Genomic DNA, 24,951 nt, shown 5'->3' with positions numbered 1-24,951 from the left:
TTATGCAAAAAAACGTTTTTTGCTCATATCTTTTTTCATGGAATTTTTTTAAATGAAAGATCGTAATAAGATCTATCTGAAAAACGAAAAACTAAAAACAATTTTTTTAAAAAATGGTCAATTTTGGATGGTCAAATTTTGGGGTATACTGATACCTTAAACATCTGAAAACAGTCAGCTCAAGCAAGAAAGCTTTGTGAAATGCCAATAAAACTGCTCTGAGGTTTTCACGAGAATCGACGTGCATATCATGTATAAATCCATTATTGGCGTGCCAAATTTCCGTTCATGTATGAAATATTTCGTTGTCAAATCAAATTTTCCTAGAGCCTTTGAGTTTTGTTTCGGAGCTTCTAAATGTATAACTTCTGAAAGTTTCGTTTTGTTTTTGTCGCCATATTGGATATCGCTACCCAGTCTTCAAGCAACACATCGGGAGAATATATCAGGAGTCTAGAACGAATGTCGTCAGGATGGTTGCAAAATGTCACTAGTCGTTACTCATTTTCGACTGATAAAATGCACAAAATCCAAAGGTATAAAATAATAGTCATTTAATTCATATGGATAATGTCATCAAGTAAAATATAGAAACTATAATATTAAGTCAATGTTAATAATATACTCGACCTGCTGGGCCGGGAGCAAAAAAAAAACAAACTTGTACAAAAGTACTGCATTGTTGTAAACTTTTGTGACTTTGCTGAGTCAATATCTTAAATGTAAAAATTGTTCGTACTTCCACTTGAATATACATGTTTCAACTCTCAAGGAAAAAAAAAGAGTTGTTGTAAGTATCTCAGTTTATAAATTTCCACAGTCCTCGTTTGAACTCAGGGACACTGCCCTCAACCATTACACGAGTACGGGTGTAAATTGCATAGAATGATCTTGTTCAATCATTCGTATATTGTATTTTCGAATCACTTGCTTCATCCGCGCTGCAAATTCATAATGACAGTATTTGCATGGCGTTTAAAGTTTCACACTAAACCACGGTTAATAATACAAATGTTGATAATATGTACCAGGTAGTTCTACTGGTTGAACGTGTTTGTTTTTGTCGTTCAAAACTAACAATGAAGGTTAACTGGACTCGGCTCAGTTTTGTTAGCTTGACCAGATGGTGTTAAGTCTGTGAATATGCTCAGATGTCTCTAGCAACGCCTTTCTATACACAAATGATATGGCTTTGGGCATAAGCTGGCACCAAAGATGCCCTCCAAATCCGGCTCCTTGGCGTCGTGTGGGACGCTAAAGCGAAACTTGTGTAGCAAGCGAGAGATAAAAAGGAAAAGCTGAATTTTCCCGAGTGATTCTGCAAGGCAAACGCGCCTTCCGGCCCCGAAAGGCAAATAACTGAGTGATCCGGGGCAGATAAGTTTGCCGTCCGCGTCAAGAAAGTGTGAAGGATCAAATACGTCCGGATTCTGCCACTCGTTTTCATCGTGATGCATGGCCCACACATTAAACAGCACAATAGTGTCTCGGGGAATTTCAAACCCGTTCAAATTTGTGTCTGTTGTGGTCGAGTGCGGGAAAAGCAAAGGAACCAACGAGCTATACCGCAACACTTCATGTATGGTCGCTTCCAAATATGGTAAGTTTGGCTTGTCTGCCAACTCGGGACGGCGCTCTCTCCCGATGACGTCATCCAGTTCCTGATGGAGTCGCTCTTGCACCTTTTGATTGATAGCTAAGTACGCAAGTGCCCACAGCACGCAGGTGGAAGTGGTTTCCAGTCCCGCGCTGAAGATGTCATTCATTGTTAACACCACGTGGTCTTCGGTAATCAGTAATGCTTTCTCGGGATTCTCGGTCTGTGACTCTCGCATGGCTCTTATCAGGGCGTCGGTCAGGTCACGCGTCACGCAATCTTGGTACGTGTTTTTGTGCTCGTCGAACTTCTTTTGCAGAATAGTATCACGGTCTTTGACAGCCTGCTTGATCAGTTGTAATCCCTTACTAGGGAAGTGGCGCAGGAACGGGAAATAATCCACGAGATTTCCAGCTCTGAATCCTTGTACGAACTGATGGTTGTAGCGGAGTATGGTGTAGAACTCGGGATCGTCTAGGTCATAACGGGACCCAAATACAAATGCGCAGATAATGTTAATCACAGCCAAGACGATGTCATCCTGAGGATCATGTGCGCGTCCTTCAACTTTTTCAAAACGTATCATAAGCTCGTCAATCTCCTGGCAAACTTTCTCCTCTATAGGCTTGATGCCTTGTCCGAACATCTTGAGCGCGGAATGCGCGATTTTTCTTTGCAGTTTCCATGTCGGACTGAAGTCGCTAAAAGCGATATCCTTCCCTCCTCTGGAGATAAGATCGGCCGTGTAAAGGCGAGGTCGGCCTGCGAAGTCGTTAGACTTCTTAACGAGTGCTTCCCTAGCAACATCGATGGTATTGACAACCACGATCCGATGGATTCCGACGGTTAGCCGAAATACTTTGCCGAACTTCTTGGCGAGCTTCGTAAGACCAAGATGTGGTTTTGTTCCCATTTGCAACATGTTTCCAATAATCGGGAAAGGAACTGGACCAGGTGGCAGCTTCGGGTTCTCCCTCTGGTGTGAAACAGCATTGTATAGAAGTACAGCGGCAATGACCACAACTGCAAGTGCCAATAACTCCAGAGCCATGGTTTTTTACTGGTTTATCTGCGATAAATAACAACAAGAATCCAGTTTAGTGCGGATTGTAGTATTGCCATGTACAGATAACAAAATGACGCGCAACTGTAAAACATATCAATAAAAATACCTATTTATCAATAGTTAATTTGACATGTCTCTGTTTGTTAGCTGTCCGCTATTGTCCGGTTCCCTGCCAGATTTTTTGGTTACTTTGTTGTACCTGAATACCACCCAAAGGTTCCAAGTTTTTGGACGGAAACGTATGTAAACATGAGGCTTTTAATTATCCTAATAAATGGTTTTGCAGTTAAATAAATACAAAGAACACGTCGCAATTCTCCCGCTTTAAAATCGATAACGGATATATCGTCTAGTTGGGTATCAAGCTAGTTCAACATGTCCTAAGTATGGTGTAAATCTATATAAACACAGAAGAAGATATTTTACATAGTTTTCGTTACTATTCACATCACTGATTAGACTAAACAATTAGACACTTCAAGTCGTCTCGATGACGAAACTCTTTGCTCGTTCGAGACAATGAAAAAGCTAATCAAAGAGCGTACGGACAAAAAAGAAACTAAAAGCAAGTCAATTCGCTTCAATAAAAGTAACTTTTAATGAAGAAAACTTACGTATTTCCAATGATTTCGCGGAGTTATGTGCTCTATTTGTTCAGTTGCGAAGGTTTGGCCGAAAACTTACAAGAAAATTACGTCGCAGAAGTCTGTCGGAGATTGGGCCGGGACAAGACAGACGTAATTTGCAGACCTTCCTAAGGACCTTGGACTTTTTGCGAAGAGCTTTAGATGACAATGAACAGACTCGTAAGGTAAATTCAAACTTGCCGACTGTGATGGCATTCGTAAATCATAGCTGTGTAAGAGCGCGAAGCTCCGTAACATTAATTTGCCTTATTTGCATGGATTAACAGCACAATTAAAAGTACGCACTCAATAGCGCACAGCTTCAAAAAGTACAATAGCGTCAAAATACATTATAAAACCGCTTTCTACGACTGTACGAGACTTTCATCCAGCTTAGCAAAGCTAATTAAGAAAGTGAACCAGAAAAGTGCTCTAAAGTGCACTCTAAACTTTCAACAAGGTATCGTAATTAATCCATGGCACGCTGCTCAATAAATCTCACTGGGTTATCATAATCATTTCCTGGATCGCTTCCTGAAAGGCAGTCTTCTGCTCGGCGTGACGTTTGTCATTCGATGACAATATAAGGTTTGTGTTAAGTAATGATTATGACCAATGACGGACTGTCTTATGATGAAAGCATGATCAAGCAAGCTCACAAGTTGACTAAAAGACGCGTAATATGGAAGAATGCGCAATCTTGTAAAATTAAAACGCTTTTCCTTTACAAAGATCCGGTCATTATTCAGTACACCTTTGAATAAATCACACCCTCAGTGAGCATTAAATAGACAAACCCCATAGCTAGTAATTCCAAGTCGTTAAAATGAAAAGCCTCGCATGGGTTTCCACGCGTAGTAACTATGACGTCCCCGCCCTCCCATCCCTCGTGGTCGCCTTACATTGTATCTCGCAGTTATTTTCCTGTGCTAAGAAGCATAAGTCTCTCTTGTTCTCCAAACACCGGAAAATCCATGGCGAGAAGTCGATAAGCTGCAAGGGTTCTTCACCGCAGTCTTGTGTTTATTCTGTGCTGTTTCAACAACGTTTGCCATGTGTTTTGAACTCAATTAACAGCTAAACGTGCCAAAAATCATGATTTGTTCAGAACGGTTATTAAGGCAAATTCGTCAGCTCCTTCTGGCAAAAGAGGTAAAACCAGTTTCACAACCCAAATATTTCTTTAATTCAAAGATGAGACTGTCACCGTACTAAATAAAAGTTGGACATTTTGGAACAAGAAACAAAATTTACAACGCTAGCTTTGAAATTTGAATCCTTCAAAGTGATTCTTCTTCCGCAACAGAGCTACACCCTTTCAGAACGAACTTTACTCAAATGAGGTATAATCCTTTTTGAACTGCTTATTAATTTATTCGGGTTAACCGCTCATCTGTTTCGTCGCGACATTCAGAACAATGTCACTGAAACCGCCTCTTAAGCTTGGATGCTTTCTGAGCAAAGTAGCGGAAGTCTACTAGAAAATGATCGAAGTAAGGTATACACAAAATATATGCGGCATATACGATTGTGACGCTTCAAGATATATTTCAGTAACACGTTACTTTTATAGTTATTTGCCCAGACTGATTGTCATAATAACTGAGATTTTATCAGGGACATTGAAAATAGAGTAAATATTAATAAACTTAGCATGGATGGCGGATTGGTGAAAATGTCTTCGTTTGCTTCCCTTGAAGCGTCGGACGCCAGTTAACTGTTATAAAATCTAGTAAGGTGTGTATTACACTGACAAGCAATCGCAACTGAATCTTAATGAATTCCGGTTTAGTTTCACTCCTGCAAAGATATTCACCTTGTGGTTACTGCAATTATAACAATTAATCATGCGTCCCTTAAACACATACTGAATTCCACTTGCTACGTGATTGCAACCCATCGAATTTCACTTATTTGTTGCAAGTTTTTCGAGCAATGCTAGGCATCTATCGACTTGACAGCAGACAAGAACATTGTGGGCTGCTACAGAGCTCTAAAATATACTGTAACTGAATTGCAAAGACGGTCTCACGTCGTTTGAATTGAATCAAATCCTGAAGCACTTAACTCGATCGGCAGGAGGGAGGCTGAGTTTAATTACTCCATAAATCAGCTCACTTACGAGCAACTAAAGCATCCATACAAGCAATTTAAATGCCGCAAAATAAGTCTTATAGATCATATCGGACTTTTGATTGTACGTGTAATCTTGTGTAAAATGCGGTGGTAATATAGCTCTACATCCTACTGGACAACACGGCTTTTTTCCCGCTAAACCTAGCTACACTTAACGTTTGCCTGTTCACGTTACGTTTCGTCGAAGGTTGAGTCCACGAGGGTACATGAAGACAATTAAATCAATGGTGGAATCAAGTTTGGCTGTCTTTGATAAGACAACTGAAACCGTTACGGTTAGGCTCAAAATGAAGAATAAATGTTGCATGCAAACTTACATTTAGGGTTAGAAATCCGGAATACCTGTTATACTGTAGCTGGGAAGATCTAAGACCAGTTACTTGAGCTGAAACGTCTTGGCCTTAAACACGCGCGCTTATCATACCAGTGCAATTGAAGCGATCAAATAAAGATCTTGCTGTGGCAATGATGTATGCGCTTGACTAAATCTTGGTTAAGGCATTCGAAGTCAATTAATGTTAAGTGTGATGACCATTAAAAACGGCCTTTGAATAATTTCTCAAGTTATTGGAATGTATTTTTTGTGTGATGCCCAGAGTAAAGAGATCCCTTACAGGGCGAAGGTAGCAATGTAACTGTATATCATTTACTTTTTTTTTTTTGCAGAGAATTGTAATTGTGCCAAGATTTGGCGTTTTTGAGAACAATTTTCTTAAGGGCAAATTCTAACAAGAGCTTTGGAAGACATCAAATTAAGCTACTTGATGAAAGCTAAAGCAATCATTAGCATGCCATAAATATTTGTTTGATCAGATTATAACTAAAAGTTTAAGTTACGAAGATTTTTATGTATTTAGTTACAAAAGTAATATATATGGCCACTGTCCGTTGACAGAAAGACAAATCAACAAAACCGAATTATCCGAAGCAAGTGTTACAAACCTTAAAATCCAGTGGAATACCAATGAGTGAAGACTCTTGAAAGTTCTCTGTCTTTAGGTATTTCAAAAATTGCTTAAACTCTTCCCTTTTCCTTCAGCAGAAAACAGATATACTCACTGACATTGCCGACCTACTGGGATGATCGAGTACAGACACCTCGCTTAATCGCCTCGGAAAACACTTATATATTGTTGAAAATTAATGCAAACATGGATATCCGCATTTGGGTCTCACAAGCGTTTGTTAAGCGTTTCCTGTCTTGTAATCTGCCACAAAGGAAATTGATGTTCAGTTCGTGGGTGGGTTTTTGCGAACGAAATAATCACGTCCATAAATTTTCATTTGCGTGGGTTTCACTAAATAACATTTTCATTGAAAAGGGGCGGAATACACCGGAAAATTAGTCTGAGTACAGGAAAAGAAACCGTCAAAAAAAAAAAGAAATCAAAATACTGTAAAATGTTTTTGCTTGAGAATGCCAAATCTGTCAGTAACATTTACTGTTATGATCCTCACTTGAAATGTCCTCATGTCTGTATCAAATGATTTTTTTAAGGGCTGATATACATCATTCCACGCGAGCATGAGTAAATATTTTTCATTCGTACTGCGTATTTGTTTCCCTGTCTTCCATGTGGAACTTAAAGAGAGCTGAAATCTCTGATGATAAACTGAATTTAGAATTAGCATTTTATCATCCCTTTTAGAGGCAGGGTGGTCATCGAATTGTCCGCTCTTGCAAGAAGTTTGAAGCTACATAACTGTGCGTGGTTCTTTACAACAAATCAGCAAAAGTCGTGAAAAGTCAGGCAATCTTTTGAAACTAAAATAATAAACAGATTAAAACAGGAAATGTTCTTTTATATCTTTTGTTTCAAAACTTGTAAGTTCTTTGGTCAAAATATTTGACATAAAGACAAAAGCTTACAATGACTAAAAAGGGGTCTAAAAATAGTTCGTGGAATGAAACACGAAAAGTGTTTTAAAACAACGAGTCACGAAATACGGGTTGCTCTAGTTTAGTTCGTTGCGTGATGTAGTTTTGCATTCTAGTCTTATTCATTGTGTAGCTAGAAAAACTTTCATTCAATTATAAAAAGGCCAGATTTTCTCACTACATTATTACTTTGTTTCGGTTCGTGGAACTAGGCTTATATAAAGTCAATTTATTCAGTTGGAGGCTGGTTTGTTTAACATGTATTTGACAATGAATCTTGGTATTTTTGTGTGCGGAACTAGCCATGTTTACAATAGATTTTATTATGCGTTATATTTTTCAGTAACTGCTCCACAGTAATTCTTTCTCACAGAGATGAAAATGGCATATCATTATTTATTCGTGAGTACTCATTTTTTGACCAACAAGAATCAGCTGAGCTCATACACGCAAGTCAATTTTATGGTCCGTGAGGTTTTTTTTTTTTTCTTGCGTGATTCTTCTTGGATGTCGTGACTACCGCTGATGTGGGCGAGCGATTATTTCTAAAAATAGCACAGCCATGCATGTCACGCACGGATATTACTCTGATCCTTTCCAGTCTCTCCAGTTATTAATCATCTTTGACCCATTGTGCTTTACCATTAATCTTCAGTGTTTTTCTACTTCAGCAAACTATCATTTCAAGTTTTCATCGACTTCTTTGTAATTTTTTTATCACTAGGAAAGTTCTTCAGCATATCCGGGGGGTGTTCAGTTTCGTTTTTATACTGGGCCCTCTGCCTCAAGGCGTAAACCCTTTACACCCTCAGATATCAATTTTGACGGAGAGGGTAATCCTTTCATATATAAAACCCCTTTCAGATATATTTATGCAGCAGGCACATAAATCCAATCCCTAAAATCGACAAAAAAATTCTATACTTTTTCAGTCACTCCAATAAAAGTGCGCAATTAAATGACTGAATACCTTGGACATGCAATGTATTTTCGTATTTTCCCGTGAGGACTATTTCGTTTTTAATGATCTTCGATTGGAGCATGATTGTTCCCTCTTTGCTACGACGCACTGACACGGCCAACATCAAATATAATAAACAAGGTTAGTTTCACCCTGACTCGGCAAATGTCAACGTGTATGATCAGTTATATTAACCGTTGGATATTCAGAACAATCCCTTACAGTTGTGTTATGTTGACATACATACTGCACTGCTTATAAAACGCCCGTAATGCTTGTTCCACTTACTTGGGTAAAAAAATAATTCATGACCAATTTAGACCAAAGCTTTGTGATTTTCATGTACTGGCCCGTGTGATCATCTCCAGTGAGAAACAAAGCAATCAACTGACTTTAATTACTATTAAGTTAATTTCAGTCCTGGTAATTGCCTTTTCGGCGAATCCACAGGGCCAACAAAGTTTAAAATTAGAACAATATTTCATTAATTTTCAAATGCATGCCTTCTTTCATGTTCAATATGGGTTAAATGCCTATATTTGGCACGTAAATGGTTTTGGTGACGTCAACATGACGAAAGCAACACTACTGCTCCAGGAAAATCATATTGGTTTCGGAAGTTTCGTTTTAAGAAAGCGAATTTGCTCAACATACCGGTAGCAATAAATAATTAAAGTGAGAAGAAAATGAAATATATCTTCTCAAAAATAAGGACGCTGTGTTTCCGATTTCCTTGAGGCCTGTTTTAGATGAAAGTAGGCTTTCACCACAGGGTCACTTGACTCCCAAGCCGAGATTTAAGCTTAAATCAACCCTGAAACCATTTGTGATATTTCCTCTAGAATTTGAATTAAATCGCGTTAAGTGACTTTTCAAGTGCTTGCAAATATGTCGCGAAAAGCACTCGATAAAATGGCTCGGCATACGCCAACTTTCGTCCCTACGAACCACTTAACATACCATTTGTCGAATTTCAAACGTGTGTTTTGGAAAACACTCCGTAAGAGAGTTCACCACATTGTCTTTGATAAAAATATCCGCCTCTTGTTTAGATAAAAGATAAAAACAAGTTGTTCAGAACCACGTGGAAACTCAATAAAGAATCGAGTTTGCATCGAATCTTCTTTCACCGAATAATAACAATTAATGTTCTGTTATTGAACAGTCGAGTGAAAACAGAAGTTTTAGGTTTAAAGAGCCAATAACTGCCAGGTTTAATTTGTCTTTGATAAGTTTACTGGCCAGATTTAACACCCGAAATTAATGTTCAAAACTTAGAATAAACAAACTTAGCAGGAATATGGCCAACATACCTTATTGGAACATGTGAGTGACTTTAAGTATTGAGCATTTTAGCGGGAAAATGGAGTATTAAATTGGAACAATTTGGTACGGAAGCAAGCGAAGCCTGTTCCCCCAACGGTAACAGAGCTCTTCCTCGAACGCGAGTTGAAACGCATACCTCGTACCTCTTAATGGCTTTTCCGGCAAATCAAATGATAGAACCCAGAGATGGCTCAAATGTATTGGTCATAGAAAACATGTGATTACAAACTGACATGGTCGCGTGATGTTTTTTCACAATCGCGTCCAAAGGTTTTTGGGCGTTGGGGAAAGCACTTCTCAAAGCCCTTAGTCGCTCGAGCTTATGTTGAAAACAAATGGAGACGCCAGAAAAGCAATTTTAATACCAGCCTCTCTACTGACAAAATGGCCGAGCTGGTGACCGATAGATAGTCTTCGAGGTCTGCTGTACCTTTAAAGCCAAGAGACTAGATTTTAGGCGGGAGCGATTTCTGATGAAAGTATTACCATAAACTTTCCTTGTTCTCCTAAATAGATCAGTGCTTGCACACAGTATTAGTCCCGGGTATTAAGTGTACAATTTCTGGTTCAACTCGAAAAGTTATATCAGTCACTCAGAATTAAGACTGTGAATATTTCTATCCGTCAGCACAGAGATCGACTTAGTGAATCTAGTTTATAACGGTATAAGGGTAAAAGTAGTAAACGAGGTAACAGTCAATTGACGATGTTACAAACTTGTAATCTTGTCGCAAACATGGCTAAAATGAGAGGCTTCTACCAAGTTAAGGTTAGCTTACCTTGGTATTTAAGATTCTCTTCACCGTCGTATCAGACTGAACAACATTCGCTGAGTCGTGCCGAATGTAAATGACTTGCACTTTGGTTGTCTCAGATCTTGTACGTACCCACCTGTCAAAGAAACGCTAAAAATAATGAACCATTAATCTCGTTCCTGTCGAAGACACTTATCTCGTTTCAATTAACGCGACTTTCTCTTCCAGCACGGGTTTAATAATCCAGTGATGAAGTCAAGAAGATCATTTCAAAATATCTTGAGGCGTGATATCTATAAATACTCTCCAACTGCCGGCGGGGCTTTGTCGCAGTGAAATACAAGAGTTATCTGATCCAATATAACCCCTCAAAAATCACATAGCCGCGAGCCATGAAGGCGTAAATCACTCTTAAAGAGATCGGAATTCCTGCATAAACTTACAAAGTGGAGCTGATGCGATCTCTAAACTCGCTAGCAATACCATTCCCGTTTGGAGGAAATTGTTACTATGTTACCCAAACACACACTCAATTTCAATTCCTTGCGACCATTTATAACAAAAAAGGTTTCAGCACAATGTAAAGCTTATATTGACCTGGGCTGAAATTAGAACTGATTTTGTTGTATTCTTGCAGACTTTTGGCAATCGATCGTGATATACCTGTGTATCCCAATATTATCGAACACAGATGAAAACTTAAGATATCATTTTTTTTTTTTTTTTTTACTGATGAGAGCCAAACTTTGTGGGAGAAGCCATATTTCTGAACACAGTGAGAGAAAATTTTGCATCCTTACAAGGGACGCCACAAAAAAAACAAAAACGATCAAAATTCATGACACCAAGCATATTTTATTATATCGTAATAGCATTGCAGCAAAGAACTGGAGCCGAACATCATGAGTTCTTCAGGAGTCTTTCCCGACTGTTCAAAGTCTGAAGCATGTTTCCATCACCATATATTGCCAAATCGGTATCCGATTGAGAGGAAAAAACAAAAGGCACTAAAAAGAACCGCGATAAAACAAATGGCCCTCTTGAGATGCAGAGATAAGAATTACGGAAGAAGAGCCTCAACACAGGCATGCGACATTCCAGAAACGCCTCCAGTGAGTCCAGTGAAAAGGCCCAGCCGCGTTCTCCGCCATGAACGGGCGGTAAAACGCTTGCGAACACTTGTACCCGCGTGTGAGCTATATACAGTTTAATGCGGCAACAAGATTTATGGTTATAATCTATGCAAACATTGTGATTCATCAGTATGTAATTTTCTGGAGTATTTTACCTCATTGAGGCCAATACAACCCGATAATAATGGCATCGCTTGGCACCCTTTTACATTTAAGGCCAACAGTGACACTGTCAGTGGCAAGAGTTTATATTCTCTTGTCAGTGGCCATCATTGAAAACAGAATACCTCCTCGTTTGGGATCAAAATAACATGATGAAAATCTGACTTCTGCGGATTAACCACAACAATGATTCATCTCGTAGGTATTATGGATACGCGCGCAGAAAATGAAACAAAGCGCTAATTTGCTAATTTTGCGCTAATTTTGACTCGCGCGCGGACTTACGGGATCGCTTTTTGACTTTAACTGTGAGGCTCGCGAGATTTTGCGCGAAATCGTTTTTTTTTTTTATCCGGTGGAGCTCTAAAGAGGTAACTCCCAGCTAACCGCGCATCATTTAAAAATTACACTACGGAAGACAAAGAACCAGCGGTACTCTCGTGTTTCTCTTCTACAACCGGAATAAATGGCGGATTTTTTTTTTTTCTCGGAGAAAAAAAAAGATCAAAAATTGCAACCTGCAAAGCGCGCGAGAATGTCATGCTATCTGGCATGTCTTTGAAAAAGCTCCTTATCCCAGCGTTCAGTGTTCGGATTTCTTCTGCCAAATTAACTTATAAGAACTTTGGATTATTCCCAGGCTAATATCGGCTTTGAGAGATAAGGGCACGTGCATGGCAGATTTGATTTGCATATACCCACTTTGTTAAGAGCTCAAAGTATTTCAAATTTCTCATTGCTGTTTGCAGAATTCGGAGACTTAAGTCGTGTTCACAAAGACAGTAATCTCTTACTTGATGATTTTCTTTATTCTCAACACCTTTCTACTTGAAATGCATTGATATTGTAATGAGAGATTAGTTTTTGATCACTCTTGAGGATATCATAGCGTGCAAGCGTGATGTTTGAGAACTTTGGTCAGTCGATGACTCTTGACTTATCTTGCTACTCATCAATTAGGCTTTGGCGGGACTTGATAACTTCTTCTGCACGATTTCGTGTGATTACTCACGATTCAAGTTTGAATGTAAACAAACTCACACGCTTCTATTTGTGGGCCCGTTTTCTTGGCAGCGATTTAACAGGACACCAATTGGGTTGTACATTGATTTTTTTTTTGTCAAAACTTTTAAACACAACTCATTTTAAAAAACAAAACGGTAGCGTGATTAGATAAATTAGTTTTGCACAGTGAAATCGCTGCGCCAGTTTGCGCCAGCCCTTCCTGAGTGTCGGTGACCTTTTATTCACAAACTTAAGCCCAACGTCAATGCGCTAAAATTTGCGCGGTTGCCACAGACTTGTTTGAATCCGCCAACTTATATTGGATTAGAGTCGATGGAGCAACAGATCGCAATTCTGCAAGTCACATGGGTTGAATTTTATTTCCCAATTATCTACTACCCGACAGGATATCCGGACCGGTCAATATCGATAAATCGTAGCATTTAAATTAGCTACGGCGGGTTCCCGACGCTACCAACTCCTTTATAACGAATATTAATAATCCATCAAATATTTCCCCTCGTAAAACGCATCACGTGACTGATACCTCAAACTGGGGAATATCCAAGTGATGTTCCCCAATTTTCCATTTGCGAAAAATATTTGAGGATAATAAACACAATCGCCCCCATTTGACTATACAAACATATGCTTAGATATTTCTTCGTGGACATTATCTGTTTCGCGAAGCGTACAGTTTTTCTCGAGCGTCACTCTCGGCAAAATGTTCGCTCCTCCGAACAGAAAATGTCCGCCGACAAATTCCATCAAATATTATCGCTCGCGAGCGATTGGTCTAAACACATCACGTGACTGAATATTCCCCGGCTAAAACTGGGGAATATCCGAGCTGTGATTTTTAAAACCGCCCGTACTGCGAAAAATATTTGAAGGACACAAACACAATAGCCTCCATTTGGCGCGGAAATATGCTCGGATATCTGTCCTTGGGCATTATCTGTTCCTCAAAACTCACAGTTTTCCTCGAGCTACGCTCTCGGAGAACTGTTCGCTTCACGGAACAATCAATGCCCGCGGACAAATATTTTCGCGCCAAATGGAGGCTATTCTTTTCATGGTTTCTTACATGCGGTGCATCACGTTCTGCTTTCGATGCTCGAGTGGCCTAGCGACTGGTCGGACAATGCGGAAGGTGAGAAATAGGGGAATTTGTAGAGCTTTTCACAATACCGGGCCGCGCTTCTACGAACGAAGCATATAGAAACAAAAGGAACCATTTAAATTTAGTGAGATGCAAATGAGTGGCCCTGTATTCTACAATCTAACTGAGTGATTTTACATATGATTCTATTCATGTCTACTGTTTGTGTGTGCATTTTAGGTAAGAAAGAATGTACACATTTATTTGCATGAACTCACATTGTTTTCATGTGGGTATGTTTTCATCTTTGAGCTTCACAGTGGTGCTTTGGGAATTTTAGTTGTAAACTTTACATTTACGAACAGAGCTTTGGGGTGAAATGAGCCAGTGTGATGTAAATTAATAAATAAGACGGGCCGGTTATTGAACTACATGTACTGAAGGCCTGGGTTATATTTATTATATTTATAAATTTGATTTCCCCGAGACCTTGAGTGAAGGTAAAGGTAAAGGTAAACTTTATTTAGCCAGGGTGGCCCATTCAGCGACGAGGCTGATATCCAGAGGGGCCCTGGACTAAAAATATAATAATTAAAAATACAAGACATCGTGATAATTTAAAAATACAAGATAAAATTTTAAAAAATACAGGAGTGCTTCTGGGTTGAAGCGAAACTTAATTAAACGCCATAACTGATAGCATCTTCTCCGGGAATTTTGTTTCTCTGAGGCCAGGAATGTGTTGGAATAACAAGAAGAATAAGATGAAGACACTGTCTTCTATTCTCATTCACATTCAACACACTTAATCTTTCAAAAATAAAAAGTAAATATATACAAACTGTACAAAAGTTGTAAAATGTGGTAGTTTGAACTATGACAATGTCTTTGACAATGTCTTCATCTTATTCTTCTTTAAAGCATCTGGTTTTTGATTGTTAATGTCAACAAGAATGTCACTAACCAAATGTTTAATGAAGAATGCAATACTGAATAGCTGCTCTACATTGTTGTAATAAATCAGTCTATACTTCTTTATGAAGCTGATTTCCATAATTTATGATTGTAATGACCGCTATGATCGCTGTGATTGTTGTAATCGCTCCAGAGAAAGTGGAGTGATCCTTACTACGTCATTTTCCACATGACTGGATGCTGCAATCGCTGTGGAATGAAAAATCATGTAAGAGGACCTCAATCAGACAGCTATGCATTGCATTCTAGTATATTTTTCACTGTAACAATCATTACAATCTCTGGTGAGTCATTACCATATGATCATAACTATCGCTATGATCATTGATGGTTGTGACAAGGATTGCTACAATCACAAAATAATTGTTTCCATATGTCTTATGATCATAACTATCACATAATAATAATAATAATGATGATGATGATGATAATAATAATAATAATACTCACAAAGTACAAAGATCTTGAGATTGAAATCGAGAAAACATGGGGAATGAAAACAACAACTGCCCCTGTGATCATTGGAGCTTTCGGACTTGTCAAGAAGGGAACAGAAAACTACATCGGCAAGATCCCAGGCAATATTAGAATAACAGAGCTACAGAAGACCATCCTCCTTGGAACTGCCCACATACTTAGGAGGACTCTATCCATCAAGTAATCCAGCAGACTTATGACTGCCCTAGGCTCATGGATTGAACTTGGCACCATAAGTTAAAAGCGGCAAGACTTTAAGGACTTAAAATAATAACAATAATAATAATAATATTTATCCAGGGAGCCCACTCGCCTTCGCGGTTTTCAGTGGGGCCCTGCAAAACATTGAAATCTGCCTGTTGCTTTCTCACTGATGCAAATAATCATTAACAGAATTATGTACAAATTTTCATAATAAGTGAAATATTAATAATTTCATGTTTTAATTGACTGCCATCATTGTCAGTTGTAATTACTTACTGAAATAAAAAGGCACATAACTTGATTGTCCTCTGTAAGCAGTTATGGGGCAGTGATGCCATTTCATGTGACATGTTTTAATTCAATAGAAAAAGGGTGTCTTAATCACAGGGTATAGCAGTGTCCATAAATCATGCCCTTTCCCCTTTCCCCTTTCCACCAATACTCCTATGTCATTTGTAAATTGATTTCTGAATTTTTGTTAAGTAGATCCTTACAGGATCTTCATCAGTTTTAATTTCTTTCTTTCCTTTTATTTTCCAGATTCTGCAGTGTATAATTATATGCAGTGCATAGGATCTAGCAAAGGCCAGTTGCAATAGTACTGCTTACATCACTGCTTTCATCAAAGATGCCTTGGGCTGACCCCTTATTGTGTGCAGTACATTTTAAAAGCCATGTTGAGGCCATGCGTCTCCTGCAACGGGGTTATCCTCCAGATGATAAAACAAACAACATCATTTCACCTTTACATTTAGGAGTGGAAAACAATGATCTCCAAATGTGCAAACTATTGGTAGACCACAATGCAGATGTTAATTGGTGTGACAGTGATGGTCAGTCACCAATTTTCAATTGCACTGGTGGCGACATAAGTTATGAAATATTTGACCTTCTCTTAACATCAGGTGGGAAGATAGACATATGTGATGTATTTAAGAGAACACCACTTCATTACTCAGTCAATTCTGGGGCAGTGGACAGAGTGAAGCAGCTTCTTCAAACACCAGGTGTGCAAATAAATGCCAGAGACTATCAAGGTTCCTCAGCTCTGCATCATGTCATGACAATCTGTGATATTGAGACTGGACTGGATGATCTTCAGAGTATAATAAAATTGCTTTTGCATGCTGGTGCGGACCCAAATTTGCAGGACAACCGGGGCTTGACTGCCCTTCATTTGGCAACTGTGCATGATTTTTACTCTGTTGAACTGACAGCACTGTTACTTTCTTCCTGCAAGAACATTGATTTTGAAGTCAAAAGTCAGACTGGAGATAATTTTCTACATTTTCTTTTCAACAAGTCACTGTGTGAAGAAAATGCTGTGCAATTGCTAGAGGATCTTCTCTGGGGGAAATTTGTTCCAGAGTCCATTTTTCCTTTGCTATTGAATATGAGAAATATGGAAGGTCTTACCCCGCTCTGCATGTACATGGCCAATCCATTTGAAGAAGACAAAATTTTCAAGCGGCTTTTGTCTTTAGGGGCAGACGTGACAGTTGGGGACAATATTGGGGTAACTCCACTTATGATGGCATGTTTGCTAAACAACCCTGACTATGCACTGGCACTGATTCATCATGGAGCATGTATAAACTCGCATGATATTTATGGTCGAAGCACAGTATACAGAGCCAGAAGCATTGAAACTGTTTCTTTACTACTAGAGCATGGCATAGACCTACAAACTGTGGACAACTTTGGACGAACTGTTCTTTGCCAGAATCTTCTTGTCTCAGACCTTGACTGCGTGGAATATCTTATTCACAAGGGTGGGAATGTTAACCAGCAGGACAGATTTGGTTCCAGTCCTCTACATCATGCAGCATATAGTAATAATGGTGATTTAATCAAACTCTTGTTAGATCAGAATGCAGATCCCTGTCTACAGGATGAGGAGGGGCACACTGCACAAGATGTTGCAAAGATTCACAAATGCAAGGATGCTTTGCAAGTTTTACAAGGTGTAGAGAATGCAGAAACTCCAGCTGCCATTGTAACTAATGCACATGACCTCTTGTGGTGTGATGTACATGAACTGAGACATCCAGAGGAAACATGTAGTACAACTGCAAAGAAAAAGTTGAAGCCAAACAGAGATATTATTAGCGTTTGTGAGGAGATGCTTAAAGAGCAGAACATTCTGTTGTCCATGCATCATGAAGACAATGACAGAATCCGTAAAGACATGACAAGTCTAATGGAAACTGTTGCACGGAGAATGGGAGAGATTGAAGAGGTTTTGACTGCTTCATTGCTCCCTTCTGGCAGTGTGGCTGAAGGCACTAAGACTGGAAATCCTAATGAGTTTGATTTTGTATTCTGTTTGACCAAGTTTGCCAATGCATGCGATATAGTGGAAGAGGAGACCTCCAAGACCAGTGGCCTGGTAAGGGCAAGGTGTAAAACCAAACCACCACCCAGAGAATTTTCCCATTTCATTGATGATACAGGCTTCATCATAACACAAAATTTGCGTGTTGTTTTCAATCAGCTCTTGAGCACAATCATGCGAGAAGAAGCAACTTGGAAAAACAGCAATTTTGTTTTGAATGGGATCAGTGATGGCTCTGAGGACATTGAGAGACCAGCATTTTCAGTGCAGGTTGCCTGGATGTCCTGTCATCACAAACAGCTGCATATCAGTGTTGATATGGTACCAGCGATATACCCTCAGAGTTGGTGGCCAAGGTATATCGACACAACAACAATGCATCTGATGACAAAAACAGTCAAAGATGAAGGATGCTTGTTGTTGGCCCTTTCACAAGAAGAAAGAGGACCTGAAGAAGATTCTGAGTTTAATTTCAGAATATCTTGTCTTCCTGCTGAGAAGAATCTGATGATGAACTTACCGCAGGTAGTGAAGGATGCCTATGTGCTTGCAAAAGTCCTGATCAGCGATGAAGTGAGCCCAGTTGTCACATTCAGCGGTGATGGTCTCACAACTGAAGATCATGTTGTCCATTCATCTTCAGTGATCAAGAGTTACATGTTGAAAAACTGTCTGTTACATATCTTGAGTGAAGAATCAAGTCTCATGACAGAATGTCAAGAAAAGTTGTTATCTGGAAGAGATTTAACAAAATTCACTGTGAATCTGACAATCAAAATTTTCCGCAAACTTCAGCAGTTAGCTGGTGAGGAAGAAATGCTGCCTGTGTACTTTCTCCCCAGTCAAAACATTTTGAACTATGAGGATTTGATGATTTATCACAATGATCCTGAGGAGATCCAGAGAGACACCCATGACCTAACAGCAAAAATTATCATCTTTTGCTCAATGCTTCTAGACTGCCTAACAACATAATAAATTAAGGCATTGTGACAAATACACATGAAAAAGTTGCAATGTTAGAGAACTTGCACTGAACCCAGAATGTATTGTTCCAGAAATATCTATACCCCTCTCAAGGAGGTTTTTTTGGTTTTATCCCTCCCCCCTCAAATCCTTCTTGAAATTCCAGTTTTGGTTCATACTCTCCTCAAAACGCTACTGCTTCTGAGGACCCCCTGGAAATATTTCAAATTAACCCCCCCCCCCCCGAGATGGTATGGATATCTTTTGAAACTACACAATGCCAGAATGTCTTCAATGAAGGTTTAAAACTTGCAGTTTTATGGATTTCACGAATTTGTCACGATACAGTATTAGTATTTTTTTTTCCTGAACCTATGGAGATTTGTAGAGATTGTCTGTAATTATTACCCAGCTCTGCTTACTCACGTATGTCCTGCTATTTGCAAACCTACAGATTTCTTGTTGTAGTCTTTTGATTTGGTTTGACCATGCAAGAGAACAAAGTAGTGGTTCAATGTCAAGACTTTTGAGGAAAAATGTCGGATAGTATCTTATCTCGTATTAGACATTTTTAAAACGATTAAAAACTGTGATAAAATCATGAAGACATCATTTCGATGTTGGAAACATGTGGCATACTGATCGTTATTACATGACTGTTAGTTAAATCAGGTGCCAATCAACCGGTCAGATTGTTTCACTGCCAGTCCTGTATTTTCTAAGTATTGGACCGGGCACTGTTCTGAATGATCTTGCGCCACCACTGACGCCACTCTTGAAGATTTTCTTATAGTTTTAAGTGGTTAGGGCCATTAAGGCAGAGACCAAACCATGGTCTAAGCGCGCTAGAGGAATGTTTTTTCTTTGGATGTGTGGTGTACCTAGAAGTGCCGCCTCGAAAGAAAGTCGTTCAGCCCTCAAGTCGATTAGCGCCTAGCCGTTTAGCTCCCAAGCAGAATTTTATTAGCTCCAAGCCAACCAGGAGTCGATTAGCCACCATTCACACTAACGAACGAGACATAGACAATGTTGGGGCTGAACGATTAGGGGGCTAATCGACTTGAGGGCTAAACGAGTGGTTACTGCCGTCTTTTACATATCCTGTAGGTTGCTGCTACCTGTGATTCTTGATTTACTTCTGGGCAGGTTCTTTTGAAGACTGATTTTCCTCCATAAATTGTCTTTGGAGAATTAATGAGGACTTGCTCAAATGTGTACGCAAATGGAGGTCATTTCTCGCTCCCAGGCTCTCTTTTCTTCCCGCCTCTGGGAGCGAGATGTGGAAGTAACGAGTCTTCAACCAGTTATCAGGTGACGTTTAACACGCTCTGGCGCAACCCACATAAGGAGAATGTAGAAGCACGGGGAAATTGGCTTGATCACAGGTTGTGTTTCTTACTAGATTACGAGTAGTCCCTCTTTCGCTTAGTCCGTCGTGTGTGACGCGAAAGAAAACCACGAGAAATCCTGGGGTCAAGAAGCAGCGCGCGAAAGTAGGGCCATGTTTTCCTCGCGGTTTAGTTACGGTCTCGCTCGACGGACTAAGCGAAGGAGGGACTACTCGTAGTCTAGTTTCCTACTGGAAGAAACACCCCAATACGTGACCCCAACGGGACTAGGGGTGGGGAGAGGGAAGCTGCAGCCACGACCTCGTCTGTTCAGCAGACTACAAGATCAGATCAGGGAGTTTAGAAAACGTTTAAGAATTTTATAAATTATGGAATCAAAAATGAAAAAGTCACGGCTCACCCCTGAGGAGTACTGCTCGGACTTTTGGGTGGGGATGTCCTTCATAATTCGCGTGCAAATCAGTGCAAAGATGTCTTTTCAGTCAAACACGTTGTACACTGATTTGGCTCACTAACCTTTCCCGCCCTCGGTACCTATATCATGGGTCTTTGATTATCTCAGTCCTGTTCAGTAGATTGCTGTAGAGTAATGCTACATTTACTGAGCCTGTAGAAGCCAAAAGGCTTCTGGTTGAAATTACTCAAGAAATCTGTTCAGCTAAATTGCCAGTAAGGTGCAAAACCAAAACCAGTTGGAAACTTGGTGACGCCACTGTTCCCGCGCTTGGCAGCAGCCGCATGTCTAGGTCACGTTTTTTTCTCAGCGTTTTAATATTACGAGCGCCGATTGGCTCAGAGCACTCTAATTTGAACCTGTTTTGATTGGCTAAATTTTTGCATGTGATTACTTTGACGCTGGTTTTACGACGGGTCCACAACTTCTATCGATAACATCGGACAATTAACAGAAAAAGATCATAAAACGCTGCTTTTAATTTATTGGGTAATTCTTTTGTGTGTTTAGTTTTGTTTGCTTGGATTTTTTTTACAACAAAAAAGGCTACAAAAGGAGTCAATCAATGTTACATTGTTCGTCATAAAAATACCCGATAACCCTCTGGATCAATGCCACTTGATTTCTCCAGGTCCCATAATGCATTGTTGAGCTCGGCCTGGCCTGGGAGCACATTCTCCTCTTTCCTTATTTGGGAGAGTAGATCTGGAATATCAAAGCAAAACAGTGAGCATCGTCCATCCTGGGTTGGGTGGAGAAGGAGTATTTTCTCGACCAATCAGATCAGGCTTCTAAACTTTTCTCACGAATGCGTTTTCTATGGTTTGCAAGCTTATCATTATAAAGCTCTGCAATCTTTGCGCTGCAAAGGGGCTTGCAATTTCTCACCGATGCAACACAACGGTTGAATCTTCCGAAATTAATCTTAAAAAAACTCGAAATTTTGCTCAGCCAGTGTTCCATAACCTTTTTTTTTCGCTTTAATTCCTCTTTAAACTTCCTAAAATGTCACTTAAATTCAGGTAAAACCTGCGTTAAACAACTTGTGATAGTTTTTTCGGGCGTTACAAGTATTTCTGAAAACGCTAACGAACTCACTTTTGTTGGAACTATCCGAGTCCATAAGTTCTGTAAGAGTTCCCCAATCGTCGATAAACCTCTTGATAGTGAAGTATTGATTTAACGGTGTCCCTAGGTAACTTTCAATACTTTCACTAGACAGTGTCTTAACAGTTTCCGTTTGACTGATCATCCTTTCGAGTTCTTTCAAATTCTCCTCTTTGTTGGTAATGAATTCATCTAGCGCGGGCAGTAACCGCTCCTCAAGTTTTTGAAGTGCGTTCACATTTTCCCGGGTGAGAGTAAAATCTTGCCCACGTGATTGTGGCAACGAAAAGATCACCAAAGCTGAAAAACTTATAAAATAAATCATCTCTCTCACAGTCTGCTCGAGCCTAATCTTGAAGTACACGACTTTAAAGCCGCTTTCGGTGAGAATGAATTTTCGAAGAAAATAAAAATTATAGTTAAAAATTCATAACATGTTGCTTGTACCTTCATTTCTTCCTCAGAGCAACCCGCACAGTTTTAAATAAACTCTTTACTTATTGGTCAATGAGTTGACGTATGAAAATAAACTTCTGTGACAGTGCTGTGATCCCCCCTCCCTTTCTTTCAGCTAAAAGTTGTCACTTAAAATTGTCAAAACTAAGTTCAAGTTTGAATTGCATTTGATTCATGAAGCACGGGTTGAATAAGAAATCTCAGAGGCGGTGTGTGGTAAGATGAAGGAAACCGCGCAGTAAAATCGACGAAACTTTTCAGGAAAGTTTACGCCACTTTTGAAAAACTTTTGCTGCTGGCCGGGGTGGCTTCGTCTCCCCCCGACCACCTCGAGTGTGTGTCAAAGAAAGAGCTATCTGTCGCAAACGTCTGAAAAATTCGTTTATTTCCGTGGAAGAATCATTCCACGCTACGGAGTTAAAAAGCTCCATGCGTAGAAGCGAGGGAATATATAAACGCTCGAAATGATTTTCTTTATAAAGACCATCACAGAAACTTGTCAACAGTCGTTTGATCCCATAACTCTGCCAGGAGGACATTATTCTCGTCCTCAAGACGAGGCCACGTATTGTTGCACATGCGCTTTGCGGACAATGCATCATGGCGGATATGTGATGGTCATTGGGAAGTATTTCTGACATATTTTGTCCCTCTGTTTTTCAGGTAACGACCATTTCACTCTTGGAAACAGTTTCTCTTTAGGTTTGTGCGCATTTTTTTACTTTTCTTCGATTATCTTTAAGGCTTTACAGTTAGTAATATTTCGATCTTTTGTTTGTTGTGGAGCGGCCGCTTTCGCTCCGGTCTGTAATTTCTTCTTCTGGTTCTGTCCTCGTGTTCCGGTTCACAAGAACCGTGAAAAAAGACCCAACAATATTCAGCAGCTAAACAAAGGCTCGTAAAGAAAGTCGGTGCAATGTTTATTACCTCAGTGTACCGGTACACCAGGACACAACCGGCAACCCTTGTTTATCGTAACTTCCCTTTCAGCTGTTTCTCACGTTAGCAGTCACGCGTAAACAGTTGTCGGATCTGTTAATCGATCTGTCAAGACAAGACAGTAACTCAACTGAGCTTTGCAGAGGGTGCAGATTAGAAATGAACAATAACATAGACAAAGTAATACATTAGAAACAAAGAAATACAAAGTTACTACCATTTTTGTTCATCCATGAAGGGTGACAAATTATTTTGTGCTTAGTTTTACTTTTCAGACATTGAAAGTTTTGCCCGTTGTGTAACTTTTGACCAATGAAACATTGATGGTTATGTCAACATGTTTGAATGGTGCCACAAATGTTATAAATTTCATGACACAAATGTGAACATTTCATTGGTCAAAGGTGACATGTAACAGACAAAACCTTCAAGGTTTGAAAAGTAAAACTACATGCTAAATTTGTCACGCTTCATGGATAGATGCAAAAGGTAGTATTACCATTTAAATGGGGAGTGAATCAGGATCATTCAAATGGCATAGGCTAATCAGAAATCTGGCGGACAAACCAATAAAATTCAATTACACACAGCATTAGTAAGAAGTTCTGTGTGATAAAAAAAGGTATTTCTTCATGTGGTAGACTTAAAATGTGACTGCAGTTCTTACATGAACATAAAATCTTGCAAAATATTATTTTAAGCTTAAACCACTACAGCCATTATTTTCAACCTTTGGATGTTGTATCTCAGTTGGGTGTTATTTTCGAGTTATTTCTCTGATTTAATACTGGGAGATTTAATCAGTGTCAAATTATCGAAACTGTTGTAACAGTACATGTAATACTCGTCCTTTCTGGTATTAAAACATGTCTTTCTTCCTTGAAAAAGAATCTTTCAAATGCATTCCACAATATAGAGGAAGTCTGTTTATAAACACTGTTTTTTATTCAAATTTGTTAACTGATTTTTAACAAGACTCATTGTTTTCACAAACCAAGGTTTTTCCGATTGGCTCATCAGTAACAGGGGCTGATTTCACCAATATCTTTACCACATGGTGCAATAATATTACTACAGTTGTCTTTAATTCAATCACATGCATGCATTTTTCAATGTTTTTGTTTTTGTTTTACCTTCAGTAGAAATTAAAGACTGTTAGAAAGCCTTTTCCAGGAAGATGGCCTCCATGTCAGGTTTCCAGTATACACCAGAGAACTTGCAAAGGCTGGAAAAGGTGAGTAGAAATCCAGATAGCAATAAGCACTTAATGACTGGCCCCAAGGGAAACAGTGAGTTTTGTTTCTTTGAGACCTTCAATGTTCCCCGAGGCGAAAGCCGAGAGGACAGCCAAGGGGAACATTGAGGTTGAGGGGACACAAAACTCGCTGTTTCCCGCAGAACCAGTCATTAAGTGAAGAAGCTAGTCATAAAAGGGGATAAGTGACGATTTTGGTTGCTTTTCTTTTTTTTTGCTCCAAATTAGCTGAATTTTTGCATGTGGTCTTCAATATAATAGAAAAACGTGGTTCTGTATTTTTGTCGCTGATTTTTGCTTTGTTTTCGAGTTAAAACGTAGGCAAAAAACTTGGCTTTTCCTAGCCATGTCTTTAGGAGTTTATTTGTTGAACAGCAAACAGGCAGACTGTTTATAGTGTATGAAGTCAAAACCAAATCCCACAGCATATAGAGCGGAAATCTGGGAACAGGTTGTTTACATCGGCTATTGTGACGTGAACACAACACGTGAATCGATCGAGCGTCAAACGAAATGCCATCAAACAAAAAAGAGATGTGCCGCATTAGAGCTCTGTCAACTAATATCTTAAGCATTGTTTTAAAGTACCTTGTATGCCTGCCTGGTGGTTGAGAGGCATCATAAAGCCTCGATAAACCCGTAAGTCATCAGCACGTTTTAAAGAATCAAAATGTGTTCTGAAACTT

At 39.4% G+C, this 24,951-nt stretch overlaps 4 protein-coding genes across 15 annotated transcripts in view; 2 read left to right on the top strand and 2 right to left on the bottom strand.

The window, feature by feature from the left end:
* Positions 1 to 539: 539 nt before the first annotated feature.
* On the bottom strand, positions 540 to 10,661 carry LOC110055667 (steroid 17-alpha-hydroxylase/17,20 lyase-like). 5 transcript variants are annotated; one of them, XM_020762047.2, is made up of 2 exons: positions 10,371 to 10,661; positions 540 to 2,666 (listed from the first exon to the last, which is right to left on the bottom strand). In XM_020762047.2, exon 2 carries the CDS (start codon positions 2,646 to 2,648, stop codon positions 1,158 to 1,160), a length of 1,491 nt encoding a protein of 496 aa, XP_020617706.1. In that variant the 5' UTR covers positions 2,649 to 2,666; positions 10,371 to 10,661; the 3' UTR covers positions 540 to 1,157. The 5 variants fall into 5 exon arrangements, with proteins under 5 accessions (XP_020617706.1, XP_020617708.1, XP_020617707.1 ...); XM_020762049.2 differs by lacking the exon at positions 10,371 to 10,661 and adding an exon at positions 9,579 to 9,744; XM_020762048.2 differs by lacking the exon at positions 10,371 to 10,661 and adding an exon at positions 5,743 to 6,838.
* Positions 10,662 to 13,494: 2,833 nt separating this feature from the next.
* LOC149113624 (uncharacterized) lies at positions 13,495 to 19,306 on the top strand. 2 transcript variants are annotated; one of them, XM_089287261.1, is made up of 2 exons: positions 13,495 to 13,799; positions 15,945 to 19,306. In XM_089287261.1, exon 2 carries the CDS (start codon positions 16,033 to 16,035, stop codon positions 18,712 to 18,714), a length of 2,682 nt encoding a protein of 893 aa, XP_089143387.1. In that variant the 5' UTR covers positions 13,495 to 13,799; positions 15,945 to 16,032; the 3' UTR covers positions 18,715 to 19,306. The 2 variants fall into 2 exon arrangements, with proteins under 2 accessions (XP_089143387.1, XP_089143388.1); XM_089287262.1 differs by lacking the exon at positions 13,495 to 13,799 and adding an exon at positions 13,806 to 13,988.
* A 1,663-nt stretch (positions 19,307 to 20,969) lies between these two features.
* Positions 20,970 to 22,020, bottom strand: LOC110055649 (uncharacterized). Its single transcript, XM_020762029.2, has 2 exons — positions 21,607 to 22,020; positions 20,970 to 21,213 (listed from the first exon to the last, which is right to left on the bottom strand). The coding sequence occupies exons 1-2, from the start codon at positions 21,938 to 21,940 to the stop codon at positions 21,089 to 21,091; spliced, it is 459 nt and encodes a 152-aa protein (XP_020617688.1). The 5' UTR covers positions 21,941 to 22,020; the 3' UTR covers positions 20,970 to 21,088.
* A 619-nt stretch (positions 22,021 to 22,639) lies between these two features.
* Positions 22,640 to 24,951, top strand: part of LOC110055659 (SWI/SNF-related matrix-associated actin-dependent regulator of chromatin subfamily A member 4-like) — a 36,794-nt gene continuing 34,482 nt past the window's right edge. For 4 of the 7 annotated variants that reach the window (XM_089286185.1, XM_089286184.1, XM_089286183.1 and 1 more), the window contains exons 1-2: positions 22,642 to 22,773; positions 24,150 to 24,244. In XM_089286185.1, coding sequence (XP_089142311.1) covers positions 24,188 to 24,244 — 57 coding nt within the window. In that variant the 5' untranslated portion in view covers positions 22,642 to 22,773; positions 24,150 to 24,187. Of the gene's footprint in view, positions 22,774 to 24,149; positions 24,245 to 24,951 lie in introns of all 7 variants that reach the window. The other 3 variants (XM_089286181.1, XM_089286180.1, XM_089286182.1) reach the window with 3 other exon arrangements.

The sequence above is a fragment of the Orbicella faveolata genome, unplaced genomic scaffold (assembly GCF_042242905.1).
Source record: "Orbicella faveolata isolate gen_17 unplaced genomic scaffold, um_ofav_v1 contig_14, whole genome shotgun sequence".
In the NCBI taxonomy this organism is placed as follows: Eukaryota; Metazoa; Cnidaria; class Anthozoa; order Scleractinia; family Merulinidae; genus Orbicella; species Orbicella faveolata.
Note: the sequence above shows the minus strand (reverse complement) of the source record. Positions and strands in the feature narration are given on the sequence as shown.